Below are 13758 nucleotides of genomic sequence, written 5' to 3'. Positions count from 1 at the left end.
TGATTCAAAATTAGATCATAGACATATTTTATTAATGAGCTCGAATCAAGCCAAAATCGAGCTCAATTCTATGTTTTACGATATCAAAAACGAGCCGAACTCAATTATGTCTTGTTAAATATAGTAAACGAGTTATTAATAAATTAAGTTCGTGCTCGGCTTGATTAACATGATAAACAAATTTTTAACGAGCCGAGCTCGAGCTTAGTAATTTCAAGACAAACCGAGCTCGATTTTGATAATAGAAGTTCGAATCAAGTCCGAGCTTTCAAACAATCTTAAACGAGTCAAACTCAAACCTATTACTGTTTGATTTGATTTAAATAATTTACATCCCTACTAGTAATTATATTGAATCCGACAACAGCCGTTTGCATGATACCTTTGAGTTTGGTCATTAGTGGATGTTGACGGAAGGGTATATATATCACTAGTTGACGAAAGTATTTAAGATTATTTAGTGATAATGATCGAGGTGAATCATTTTATTATTTAATTGGAATAAATTTCTCTGTCAGCAACCACTCAATTAGAGCCAAGAAAACGATTGGTATTGAACAAGGTGCATTTTTTTATTTTTTATTTTATAAAAAACAAGGTGCATTTTTTAAAAAAATAAAGCACACGTATAATAATAATAAAAATTGTTTTAATTTTACGAATTCATTTATGAAATAAAAGCTCAACCAAACAATACTTTTTTAAAAGCGAGCTTTTAATTATTGACTTTGTTTTTGAACCAATTTTGCCACAGCTGATTTAAGTAAATTTATGTGATAAAGAATCTAAAGAATTTTATGACAAAAATCCTACGAAAATGAGTTGGATCACAATAATGGTAATGAATTCATATTTTATTGAGCTTTTTCTTTTTATTCACTTGGAATATGATTCAATAATTATTTTATTCTAACGAAAATATGATATTTCGATCTGGAATATCTGTGATGCTTTCTCTTGTAACCGTATTGATCTAGAGTCTTTTTTCTTATGAACTTTCTCGTGTGTCATTACATATAACATTATATCACCATTGACGATATTTTATTTTGTTTTTTCTAATACTCCGACTCAAGACGTTCGAGATAAATCCATAAATTGAGTGTGAGTATCAAACTAATTAAAAATATTTTTAGAAATTATAAAATATTGCCCGGAGGCTCAACTATTAACGATCTCATGGGCCGATGGGTTTGCCGGCCGTGTTGGGCTTGACGTGCAATAAATTACTAGGCTTTGATTGAGTGCTTTCAAAACACTATAAGTCTAGAACCCTGGAAGCGGCAGATATTTCCCTTCATCCGTTTTTTTCTCGCACGGGCTGGGAGAAAAGATACGAACGAACCTCTGCTAGGTAACGTCAAATTAGGGCTTTTAATTCTTTAATTAATCAATTATTTTGACCATCTTGATGTTTATTATGCGTTTGTACAGGTCGCATTGTGCGTGATGGAACCTGCTGGGAGGGTTGGGTTCGGGTTGGAGATCACTAAGAAGCAGATATGGAACGATGAGAAGAGGGCCTCAGTTCGCGAAGAGATGAAGAGGATGAGCACTCTGCCGGCCAACAGCAGTTACGCCGCCCATCGTTTGAGGGTTTTGAACAAGATACTGAATCTTATATCTCTTCAGGTGCGCGCGCCAGGATGATCGATTTGTGTACAATCGTGATTGCGTCGTGTGATTATATCCTTTTTACTTGCTATTACTTTGACATATTGGATTTTAATGGATGTTTCTATGCAAAGAAAAGCAAGCAGCTTTAGGGAAAATAAAAATAGTGTTTCCTAAAGGAGTTAGGGATAGACCTGGTTAACAATTCTTTGATATAATAAGTAATGTAAAAAATTATGTGAACTGTTAATTAGCGAGAACCAGAACCAACTACGGTTGGTTGATTGAATAATGAAAATAAATTGATAATCTGTCAGTGTGTGTGGTGGCGTTGATAACGGGATGGGCTGTTTATATCTCTTGTTGGAAACAAACATATATAAATCATCTACAATAAATAAGCTTTCATTGACTGTGTTGTAGGTGAAATTTTGGATTCCTGCTTTTTGCTGAAATACACAATTCCTTGTTCTTTCTTTGTTGGCAGAGAACTGCGTCACAGGATGAAGAGTTGGAATTGCTTTTTGCAGGACTTCATATTTAGAGTTATCTTTTGTTGTGTCCTGCAATACCAGGTTAGCTGAATTACATTTCTTTAGCAGTTTAGCTCTTTATCTCGAGTTCAATTATTTATTTAAATGGTTGCTTTTATAATGCCTTCATCTATATATTTGTTAATTTCTCCCAATTTTTTTTTAGATTTAGACTTGTCATGGAAACTTAGTTTTCTGATGTGTTGGTTCTTCAACTTCCAGATTTGAAATCTCGCTAATAACCTTTTTCAATGGCTTATAGAAAAAGAACCAATTCAAAATGCCCTGAACATTTACTTTCAACATTCTAAATGTATGACGTGAGCTACTCATTCAATATGCAAGTGCAATTTATTATGGATATCATGACGAAGGATCGTTTGTCTACACTAGCTTACTGGCATAACTCAAACCATGAGCTTATTATGGCCTTATGAGCAGCCAACTTGGTGGTGCATGGATGCTGATTAGAAAATTTAAAAGTTCAACCAGCTAGAGGATACATGATTTTTAATTCTTCGATGGTCCGACATTTATACAGTGGTTACTATGTTCTGATTCCATACGAGTGTTGGTCCTTGTCAATTTATCAGATTGACATAAACTTTTTTATGATGTTTCTACTCTGGAGACCACGATTTTCCATGCCGTTTTGGGAGAAAGTCGCCAATATTTGAAACACCCACTGATCGAACTTCGGGTGAGGCTGGTGATTTTAAACATGGATGTCAAGTCTCTCCATCGTACTGTTCCCCAAGTAGGATCACAGTTTAGATACCAGCATGAGGACTTTGACATCAGATTATTTTCTTTCTTATTTTCATGCTTGCTTCTGCAATTCATCATGGTTATCTGGAATTGTAACTCAAGAAAGAGATTTGGTTAGAGTTCCTTAGTTGCAGCAGTTCAATGGCTCTAGTCCAAACTAGTACACATATTCTTTGTTTTAAAGTGTTTTAGAGGTTTGTCTGATACCCAAGCTGGCTTTGCTCCAGGATATTTAACAGTGGCACGATTCATGATGATCAAATGTATATGTATTCATGGTATAGTTGTGGAGAGTTTCAGGCTTGTGGTATAAAAAAGTTGCTTTGACGTTCGGTTGTAACAATCCTGCTCCTATGTCTCGGTGGTATGTGTTATCGGAGGCTAAAATGTAACATGAAAATTTCTTCGGTTTTTTTAGTACATGATTAATTTCATTCCTGTCCGAACTCCGAAATAACAGCCTATTTGTTCACATTTAATTTATGCGATCCACGTACTAATTTAGAAATATATCATGAAACTATTATTTGGGCAATTGAAAGGATAACCTTTTTTGGCAAATTTAGAAATACTTTATAAGATTTTGATAATATTATATAATATAAATAAACCATCAATGCAACAGTTCGTTCCCTCTCAAGTCAACTTTGAGTCGTCCAAAATGTTATCTTCCATTTGACGTGCGAGTTTGATACAGAAGAAGCTGTACTTGGGTCATTTCCAACCCTGCACCAAAACGTTTTGGTGCAGGGTTATCTGCTCCAACCAGTAGCTTTTCTTGACGCCAAAATAGAGTAGTGCTACGCAATAGTGTTGGGTTTTTTCTTTTTTTTAAAAAAATTTTTGTAATTGTTTTTTATTTTAATTTTACTTAAACTTTAAATATTATATAATTAGTTTTATAATCTAATTTAATTCTAAAAATGTATTATTTCAAACCATTAATTTTAAAAAAGTGATTTTAAAAAACTTGGATATTTTAATTTAATACATAATTCATAAAGATAATATTATTATGTTAATAAATAATTTGTGATAAATTAGTTTTAGTATTTAAAATAGTATAAAATATGCCAAGAATATCTTAATTATGTAGTTATAATTAAATTAATTAATATTGAATACAAAGATACAAGTACAAAAAAAATTAAGATTTCAAACACTATTTTTTTGAAAATCAAAGAAAATGATACAAAATTAAATAAACAAACATAAAAAATACTAAATTATTAAAATTGACATTACAATACAACATAAAATAAAATAAGATGACAACACTTAAAATCAAAGATAATGATACAACATAAACCTAAAGAAGATAATAAACAACAAACTATTAAAAATCATACCACAATACAATAAAATAAGGATGACAAGAACTTAAATTTAAAACGGAGGTAAGCTGGATCCAGATCCTCCAATGTCTCCAAAATATTTTCCATAGTCGAGACTTTCACGTGCACGTTTCCTTTCTTCCCTCTCACTCAAAATTCTTGACTGTTCGGCCCTAAAATTTTCACGCAAAGATGGATCTTGAATTGAGTTGAGATCGATTACCAAAATTTTGTTTTCTTCTTGAAACCTAGTCAAATCCAACATTTGTCGATTTTGTTCTATTTTTGTTTCATTTTGTTCCAATTTTCGTTCAGTTTGTTGCATACGTTTTATCTGTAATTCTTTGTTATGTTCACGATAAGCATTTCCAGTTTCTTGTCCTAATCTCATTGATTCAATTGTATGTGACATATATTCATCTTTTTTCTTTTTTAATTTTGCTTTTTTCACTCCAAGTGGCCGCTGTGACGAAGTACCACCAATATTTTCATCACTTAAATTAATCTCAAATGGTGATAATCCAGGGGACGCTGATTTGGGGGAATCCGTTGCTTGTGTGTCCGATTGTTGAGAGTCGAAATTTTCAATACCTCTTTGAATTGTTGACCTTGAATGATTTGACGAAGCTGCAAATTTCTCCATATCTTTCATAATAGACCATGCATGATCAAACTTAAAACCTTTCTTGAAATTAGAATCCTGTTTCATTAACTCTTTCGCACGAATTATCTGTATATAAAATTAAAGTTAAGATAAATAATATAAAAAACTGATAATAATATAAGTATAGATATTCTATCAAAACAAAACTCACAATATCCATATCTGAAGCACCGCTTGGATGGGGTTGTTCAACTTGTTGGATGCATGCTTTTAATTTACTAATCGCCGCCAATATTAAGCCCATACGAGATTGCACAGATCTTTTGTTACGAACTTCAGTCATGTCGGGTGCTCTGGAAATGTTGTAGCTTTGCTCGACACGACTCCAAAATTGATTTCGAGATTGGTTTATGCCTATGATAGGATCTTGGGAAATGTCAAGATAAACATGACAAAGGTGTATGTTTTCTTGATATGAATAAGAAGCAGTTCGTGCATTCGAAGCCATGGAAACAAAAATATTTTGGGAGACAAGTATAATATTTATTATATAGAGTATGAAAATGGTGACTCGAAATGAAATTATGTTATATCTATATATAGAATGATTGATACTAGATGATATGAAGTTGATGGTTGTGATTGAATGAAATCTAATCCGACGGAGTATAAATCAGATCAGATTTTGTAGATATAGGATAATGATCATATGGTTCCAACTCAAAGAAATCTAATCCAACGGTGAATAAATCGAATCGGATTTTTTGGATATAGGATAATGATCCTGTTATTATTATTATTATTATTATTATTATTATTATTATTATTATTACATATTTGGCCATTTGTGTGTATTGTATATAATATCCTATAGTAAAGAAACAAATTTTAATGTTTTTTTAGCCAAAAGAGTACAGACTATAGTAAAGAAACAAAAATGAAAGGTGAACTTTCAACGTCAACTCCAGGCACTAGCTAATTTTCATGTTTTTATTTTGGGATCTCGTGAAGTCAAGATAAAGTTTAATTTATCAGAAATAGATTTTGAAAATCCAACCATTTTGGATATAGGATAAAGATCCTATGGTTCGGATTAAATGAAATCTAATCCGACGGTGTATAAATCGGTTTAGAATTTTTGGATAGATGATAAAGATAATCTGAATAGATTTGGTTTTGTTATATAATATCAATCATATGCAGTTGTCCAACTCGTACTTCAAAATTTTCAACTATCAATATACATCATGAATTATCAAAATTTTCATTTTTTTAATTCAGCATCATCTAGCTCATCTGATGAATTTGATTCACATGTTCAAGATCAATTTGAGTCCATCAACGAAACAGAAAATTTATTGGAGAGTCTAGCAACCAATAACACAATTTTAGCGGCTTCATACGCTGAGCAACATGAAGTTGAAGTCAAACATGGAGGGTCGATTCCCGGTCATATCGTAATTCCGCGTGATCGAGAATTGGCGGATCGTAATCTTTTCAACGATTATTTTGTTGATAATCCAAGGTACAATGAAGCAATGTTTCGAAGACGTTTTCGAATGTCACGAGGCCTTTTTTTTCGTATTGTTGAGGCTGTAAAGAATCATGATCGTTATTTCATACAACGAGTAGATGGTCTTGGTCGGCTGGGACTCTCTACTAATCAAAAAATTACTGCTGCAATGCGGATGTTGGCATACGGTACACCAGCGGATGCTGCTGATGAATATATTAAGATAGGAGAATCAACTACAATTCAATGCCTTCAACGTTTTTGTCGGGATATTGTAGAGGTGTTTGCAGAGCGATACCTAAGGTCACCTACCTCCATTGATATTGATAGACTACTGCATATTGGTGAAAAACGTGGATTTCCTGGAATGTTGGGAAGCTTGGACTATATGCATTGGCGATGGAAAAATTGCCCAACAGCATGGGCAGGACAATACGCGGGTCGTAGTGGTTCTCCGACCATTATTTTGGAAGCGGTTGCTGATTATGATCTTTGGATATGTCATGCATTTTTTGGTATGCCAGGGTCTAACAATGACATCAACGTTCTCGAGGCATCCAATCTTTTTTCAAATATTGCGCAAGGTATCGCTCCTCCAGCAAATTACTTTATTGGTGGAAAAGAGTATCATCAAGGATATTACTTAGCCGATGATATATATCCTAAATGGTCAACTCTTGTGCAAACAATTCATGATCCACGCGGTCCCAAAAAAAAATATTTTGCAATGAAACAAGAGTCATGTAGGAAAGATGTCGAACGCGCATTTGGAGTACTTCAATCACGATTTGCAATTGTAGCATCTCCAGCACGTGCTTGGCAGAATAAACACTTGCAAGATATAATGACTGCATGCATTATAATGCACAATATGATTATCGAAGATGAGCGTGACTTGGATACACCAATCGAAGATGCGTTGGAAGCACCAACTCCAAATGTGGAAATGGTTACGGATCAAAATATAAGATTTCAGAATTTCTTGCTCGGTATAAAAATATAAGGGACAGAGAGGCTCACTTCGCACTACGAGATGCACTAATCGACCATTTATGGGATTTATATAGTAATTCCATTAATTAAATGTTGGATATTTGTGTGTCATTTCTATTTTATATGGATCATTTGAATATTGGTTGTATGTTAGTAATTTATGTTCAAAATATTTATATGTGTGATTGTAATTTTTTTGAATGATTAGTTAATTACATTTAATCAAGTAATAAGTTTAAGTATTGAAAATTAATATTAAATATTAAAATTTTTTAAAGTAATTATAAAAATATATTTAATTAATATTTTAATTCAGTAATATATATAATGAATTTTAATATAGAAATGATTTTAGATATTAGTGATATTTTAATTGTTGTGTTTATAAATATTTTGTGAAATAAATTATTTGTTGTTAATAAAATAATAGAGAATATTTCGAGAATATTCCTTTAATGTAGAGTTTAGAGTTGATGGGTTGGAGATGAATTTTATATTTGGTGTAAGAATTACACTATTTTAAAGTTAGTGTAACACTAAGATAGCGTAATGGGTTGGAGATGGCCTTAGATAAGTCAATAAGCTCAGAATCCGTTTTGAAGTTTGAATAAATATTAAAATGTGTTTTCTTTTTATTTTAAATATAATATATGTACGTGAAACGGATACATTAATACATTATATATACCAACATACATTGCGTGTGTACATAATTTTTTCAAGTAATAGATTTAGATCGATTATTTTATGTAATTCATGAATACTTTTGTAAAAGCCATTATAATCCTAAGATATTAGGTCTCAGCTGCTCCGCTTTCAAAGTTTTAATCGCTCATCGATTGCTCGCGAAATGGGAATTTGGGAGTTCATCGGCTCAACTACGGAAGCAGTGAAACGGAACTCACCTGATCTGACGCCGCTGAAGAAACCGGCAGGAGCCTGTTATGATTATGGCTCTGCCGCCTGCGCCAGGATCGATCGGGTCGTCCGTACTGACGGTTTCCACGGTCTCACCCAGTGGATGCCGGAAAATAAAACCACCGGCCTCTACGCCTCCAAATTCGCTAAACATACTGCCCATTATGTTCTCCAGGAAGGCTACAAATTGATCCCTGGTAAGTGGTTCCATATTTCCTAACCTCACTTCATATTTTTTCACTTTGTCGTGCTTGAGTTTGTTGTTTATAGATACCAACGATGCATGTCTGTTTAGTTAATTCTCCCTGATCTGATTGTACATGCATTTTTTCGTAAGGATTCACGAATCAAATTTCTAGTAAACGTCGTTAGAATTTAATTTCTTGAATATGGACATTTAAACACAATAAACATGTACTGTTATTGTTCGATAAAAACAAAACATTGTGCAATATCTCATACGGACCTGGCTAAGCTGGTATGTTGAACATACTCAAACTGAAGATTGAAGGGAAAAGGCCGGGGCGTCTCAAGTTTGATGGGTGTTTTTTCACTCCTTTCTTTTTCGTGGCTGCTGTATTAGGACGTGTACTGAAGGGGATGTTTCTATTTGCAGGTGGAGTTGCTGTTTCTAAGATTATAACCAACACACTCAATGACGTAAAAAACGAGAATCTTAAAGCTGAAAAACTCCAGACATCATCACAAGAGAGTGTTGCACCCTCAATTGGCCGCCTGTACTTAATTGATGGAGAGGATATGCTCAGCAGAGGCGGCAAAGAAACGGTGTCTAACAGGGAGTACCATATAAATTTAGCCACAAAGGAAACCCCTGAAGATGTGATCGGAGTCTTCATGAAGACAGAATTCTGCGGTAGACGATTCTTGGACGATTTGATGGTTCCTAAAATAACAAGAGGGAAAAAGACCGGGTAGAAAATTATGCTTGTGTTGCTGCTCTTAAGAACTGATACTCAGATTCTATACCGTTTATGTATGATATGACCATTTTGATGTTTCTACTTCATTCACTATGATTATCAGTGATTTATATGCATATTTTTGCTCGTTAAAGGCACATTTTCATGTTGTGCACAACGCCACCGTTTGGATCCAACTATCCAAACTTCATTTTGGTCTCATTTTACTGGTTTACAAAATGCATAAGCTGAAATGTTTGTACATCAATTCTTACCAAGAAAAGGCACAACTCATTGATACAAAAATAGCTAATGTAATATAGCGAGTCCAATAAGATGGCATGGATTATTTAGCAAACAGTATGGAAGCATTAAGCTGAAATGTTTGTACGTCCACTCTTACCGAGAAAAGGCACAACTCATTGATACAAAAATAGCTAGTGTAATATTGGGAGTCAATAAGATGGCATGGATTATTTAACATACAGTACAGAAGCATATTATCGTCTACGGTTATACACCATGCAGTTTCTGGATCATTGCAGATCACTCTTTCTTCTTGTCACTTGTTCTTGAAACCGATCCAATGCGGTAAGGTTCAGCGGAATAGGCATATTGCATTAGCAAAGAGAAGAAAACCATCTCCACTATAACTAAGATATTCTGAAGGGCTTCTTGGAGATGCTCCACATCGAGCCAGAAGTGGTTCGATTTAACTATCCCCAACGCCACAAGAATATCAAGGAGGATTCCCTGAAAATGGTTAAAAGTACCAGAATCTAGTTGATCACGAATAATGATTTGATTATTAAGTTGGGGGTTTAGGTAATTGATATGAAAATTTTACCTGCCAGAAGCAGAAGAATACAATGCCTTTGACACACAAAAACTTTGCAAGTGGCTTATGTGGAGCCAACTCTTTTGCAAAAACATGGTAAAACACTACAAGTGAATACAGCGCCAACGAAACTGAAATGTTCAAGATCATGGTGAATGTCCAGCTGAGCCAACTTGGATAAACTCCAAGAAGTTGAAACGATATCATTAAGACTGAGCAAACAGGGCGAATCAGCACGAATTGCCATGTCCAGTCCTTGAGAAGTTTCAAATTTTTGTGGTCCAGACGAACAGTGTGAGGCTGCAACATTCAAGATCGCATTGAGTTTGTAAATATCACGACTACTCCTACGTGAGCAATGGCAGATTCAATGGGTGGGGTGGCGAGGAGGACGATTTAGAAACATAATGTGTGATAGAGGAGCTATACCTGGAAAAGGGTCATTGGAAACGAGTGATGAATTTCTCTTCCTTTAATTTCATCGGGTACTATGTTTTTGCTGATGGATATGTTCAGATAAGTATACATCAAACCCAAAAACTTCGCCATCACCTACAATTGACAAAGTAAAAAATGTCGTATCAAAACAACCAATTCCATACCCGATGTGCCATAAATTCTAGAGAATACCACACACCAAAGCTTCGTAGCATTCTTTAATAGAATCCAAGAAAGTGAAGAAGGTCGTGCTCCCACGTATGTCTAGCAAACCAACATACGAGTCAATAGCATACAATGGAGCCATGAGGACAATAATTATGATGGCCGATTGTTCCTTTGGCTTCTTCCAGGACATGTAATGTTGGGAGACTAGTTGTATCGAGAAGTGAAGGGAAAGCATTACACATACAGTTGTTCCCATCAGTGTAAATTGTCCGCGGTCCATCTCTGAGATATCTTGTGTTCGCAGGAAAAAAAAACAAAGAAATATTACGACTCACAAAAACATACACATATGTTTGATCATAAACCAGATTACATGTGGGAATGTCCCACAAAATGCACAAGGACAAATGAAAAGAACAGTATTGAAGCTAATGATCTCATAAACCTAACAGTTCGCAGGAAATTTTGAATACTCCTGAACTTATATTCTTATCTATCATTTACTCTCAGCTTCCAGACCCCACATCTCAAATTGATTTCACATTATTCCAAAAAAATTAAAAGAAAGAAAAAATATTCCATCTTTGAGAAACAAGGAAATGCAAGCTAACCACTCAAATAAGATCATGATCGTGCAAAAGGCAGGAAGCACGTAAATTCTACTAATCAACTTATGCAAAAGCTTAAAAAATCTGTTAAATCCATTTCATCATTTTCAGTTGCCTTGTAATTTACAAGTACAATGCTAAGTACTAGATACAAAAGGTTTTCAGTTCCCTATAATCAATGATCAACATAAGGATACTTCCGCTACCTTAAAAACAAACTATGTCAACTAGGCCTATTCTTTGAATGCAGATCATACCCTCCGTGCCTTTCTTATCTTTATGCTAATCTACTTTCTCACTCTTCCTGATTATAGCATTAATGCTGCAAAGACCAATGCACCGATTGCGGTCAGTTCTTGAGGTAACCAAGGCGTGCATTTAAATTATTATGAACAAGATGGGTTGATAATTTAAAGAAAAAATCAAAAAAATAATATATCAAATCACAGAGTAAAATATTTTGTGGGATTAAATATTATACATGTGTTAGGTCCAGAGGCATTTAGTCTTACATGCTTACCATAATATAAATTTAATGTTTTGAACTTTTATTAGATGGATTTATTTAACAAAACAGAAAAAGACATCAAATTAAACCATGAGCATTTGAGCTTTGGTTGGTGGTGTTGTGGGTTGGCGTAACTTAACATCATTACATACAAAAGGAGACCAAGGTGGTTGTTGAACAAATAATCATAAATTTCGGAAGGGGTCAAGATCTATCCTAAGTTATAAAGTCAAACCAATTCAATTCAGAAAACTGCGATTGGAAAAACTAAATTATCAAGATATGTTGGGATCTGGAGCACATAGCTTGGGTGCGAGATGGTGAAATTTTAAATCGGTCATTTGACTTTTCCTGTCATTACAATGAATGAACAACTCCAAATTTCACTGGATGTAGCTGTAAATTTGCTGAAACTAAACGAAGCATAGCAGTTAACATCATCTGCAAAAGCCCTCAAACAAACTGAAACCGAAACTACTTCATTCCCCAAAGCCCTTCATCTCATGAAACAATACACACTTCTCCAGCAGCCCAGCCCAGACTCAGCTTTTTAACAGTAAACAATACAGAAACACGAGCAGTTCAAACAAAAAAATTTCAGATCATTGTAGAAAGGAAAGGGAACACTTACAGATTTGTGATCGGAGACGTGAAACGAAACAAATCAAGAACAAGAAAAAGTCGAGAACTTTCTTATGATTTGACTCAAATGTACGAATGGATATCAATACATTTTGAAAAAAATAATTAAACGGGCAGTGATAATATTAATAGCCATTACCGTCCAACACCAACAAGTCTCATTTACAAAAAAATAATTAAATGGGCAGTGATGATATTAATAGATATTACCGTCCAACATCAACAAGCCTCATTTACATCGCGGTTCCCTGTTTGATGCAAAATAATATTAAATTATTGATGATGGTCGGTAAATTGGATGAATGATTTATCGAGTAAGTTTTTCTTGGACACAATGGAGATCGGACATATAATACCCGAGCGGAAGAATCTGCACACTTTAACAGGGTGTCAGATGGTTTCGATGTGACCACTCAGATACTTAAGTCAGTCATGTAATATATGTTGAATGCTCGTGAAAAATATCAAGTAAATTCTCTCTTTTATGATCAAGTAACATATGTGTATGATGACTTTGTTTTCAGTGTCTGACCACTCTTTTTTTAAGTATGGCTGTTCATGATAGCCTCGTCCCCTGACATTGATACAATTGACAACTCAGATTACTTTAGGTCTTGTCAAATCACTCATACGTGCGTCGAATAACATGCTAATGATTTTAGAGTATGGTGTTTCATACTTGTGGCCAGTGTTCTAAAAAGCTCGCTTAAGCCTCGCTTAAGCTCGCTTAAGCTTGAAGCTTGGAAAAAACGCCCCGCTTCGGAGAAAGCGTAAAAAAGCAGTCAAACTGTAGTTTGACCGAATTAAGTATAATTAAGGTGTTTAATTAAGCGTATTTAACCACAATTAATCGCATCTATTAATTTTTTTATTTTGAAGGTAATAAATTAGGTTTATAATTTCGATGTTTATTTTTTAATTTTAATTATGATTAAGCGTGTCTGATAATGATTTGACAAATATTTAATATTTTTAATGTGTTATAGTTGCAAAAACAAATTAAGATTGTAATTTTGATATTTTATGATTTTATAAATATGAGAATTAATGCATCAGACATAAAATTTATCATATTTATGTATTATTTTATCTATTTATTGGTTTGAGATAATTACAATTACACTGAATATAAAAAACGCTTTTTCACGCTTAAGCATGTGCTAATCTCGCTTAAGCTTGAAAAGCTTGAAGCTCGACATTCACGCTTCGGGGCGCTTCACGCTTTTTAGAACCTTGCTTGTGGCCCAAAATTGATGTTTGTTCCGAAGTGCTTGAACAGATCTTGTCACATCACTCATACGTGCGTCGAACGACATGCTAATGATTTTGGAGTATGATGTTTCTTACTTGTGGACCCAA

At 34.1% G+C, this 13758-nt stretch overlaps 5 protein-coding genes across 10 annotated transcripts; 3 read left to right on the top strand and 2 right to left on the bottom strand.

Moving 5' to 3' along the window:
* The first annotated feature begins 1141 nt into the window (after positions 1-1141).
* Positions 1142-3136, top strand: LOC140811400 (uncharacterized). Its single transcript, XM_073169247.1, has 4 exons — positions 1142-1354; positions 1435-1632; positions 2102-2189; positions 2779-3136. Exons 2-3 carry the CDS (start codon positions 1450-1452, stop codon positions 2156-2158), a joined length of 240 nt encoding a protein of 79 aa, XP_073025348.1. The 5' UTR covers positions 1142-1354; positions 1435-1449; the 3' UTR covers positions 2159-2189; positions 2779-3136.
* Positions 3137-4301: 1165 nt separating this feature from the next.
* Positions 4302-5196, bottom strand: LOC140811337 (uncharacterized). The gene is made up of 2 exons (XM_073169192.1): positions 5065-5196; positions 4302-4979 (listed from the first exon to the last, which is right to left on the bottom strand). Exons 1-2 carry the CDS (start codon positions 5194-5196, stop codon positions 4302-4304), a joined length of 810 nt encoding a protein of 269 aa, XP_073025293.1.
* A 594-nt stretch (positions 5197-5790) lies between these two features.
* LOC140811336 (uncharacterized) lies at positions 5791-7369 on the top strand. The gene is made up of 2 exons (XM_073169191.1): positions 5791-5797; positions 6135-7369. The coding sequence occupies exons 1-2, from the start codon at positions 5791-5793 to the stop codon at positions 7367-7369; spliced, it is 1242 nt and encodes a 413-aa protein (XP_073025292.1).
* A 729-nt stretch (positions 7370-8098) lies between these two features.
* On the top strand, positions 8099-9355 carry LOC140811399 (uncharacterized). The gene is made up of 2 exons (XM_073169245.1): positions 8099-8474; positions 8894-9355. Exons 1-2 carry the CDS (start codon positions 8210-8212, stop codon positions 9211-9213), a joined length of 585 nt encoding a protein of 194 aa, XP_073025346.1. The 5' UTR covers positions 8099-8209; the 3' UTR covers positions 9214-9355.
* Positions 9356-9521: 166 nt separating this feature from the next.
* On the bottom strand, positions 9522-12634 carry LOC140811398 (uncharacterized). 6 transcript variants are annotated; one of them, XM_073169242.1, is made up of 6 exons: positions 12389-12553; positions 11507-11571; positions 10673-10932; positions 10465-10587; positions 10045-10335; positions 9522-9950 (listed from the first exon to the last, which is right to left on the bottom strand). In XM_073169242.1, the coding sequence occupies exons 3-6, from the start codon at positions 10919-10921 to the stop codon at positions 9744-9746; spliced, it is 870 nt and encodes a 289-aa protein (XP_073025343.1). In that variant the 5' UTR covers positions 10922-10932; positions 11507-11571; positions 12389-12553; the 3' UTR covers positions 9522-9743. The 6 variants fall into 6 exon arrangements, with proteins under 6 accessions (XP_073025343.1, XP_073025344.1, XP_073025339.1 ...); XM_073169243.1 differs by having other exon boundaries at positions 10673-10923; XM_073169238.1 differs by lacking the exons at positions 11507-11571; positions 12389-12553 and adding an exon at positions 12610-12634.
* Positions 12635-13758: the final 1124 nt, after the last annotated feature.

This window comes from Primulina eburnea, chromosome 14 (assembly GCF_022965805.1).
Source record: "Primulina eburnea isolate SZY01 chromosome 14, ASM2296580v1, whole genome shotgun sequence".
Classification (NCBI taxonomy): domain Eukaryota; kingdom Viridiplantae; phylum Streptophyta; class Magnoliopsida; order Lamiales; family Gesneriaceae; genus Primulina; species Primulina eburnea.
The sequence above is the reverse complement of the archived record's forward strand: the minus strand, read 5'-3'. Positions and strand labels throughout refer to the sequence as shown.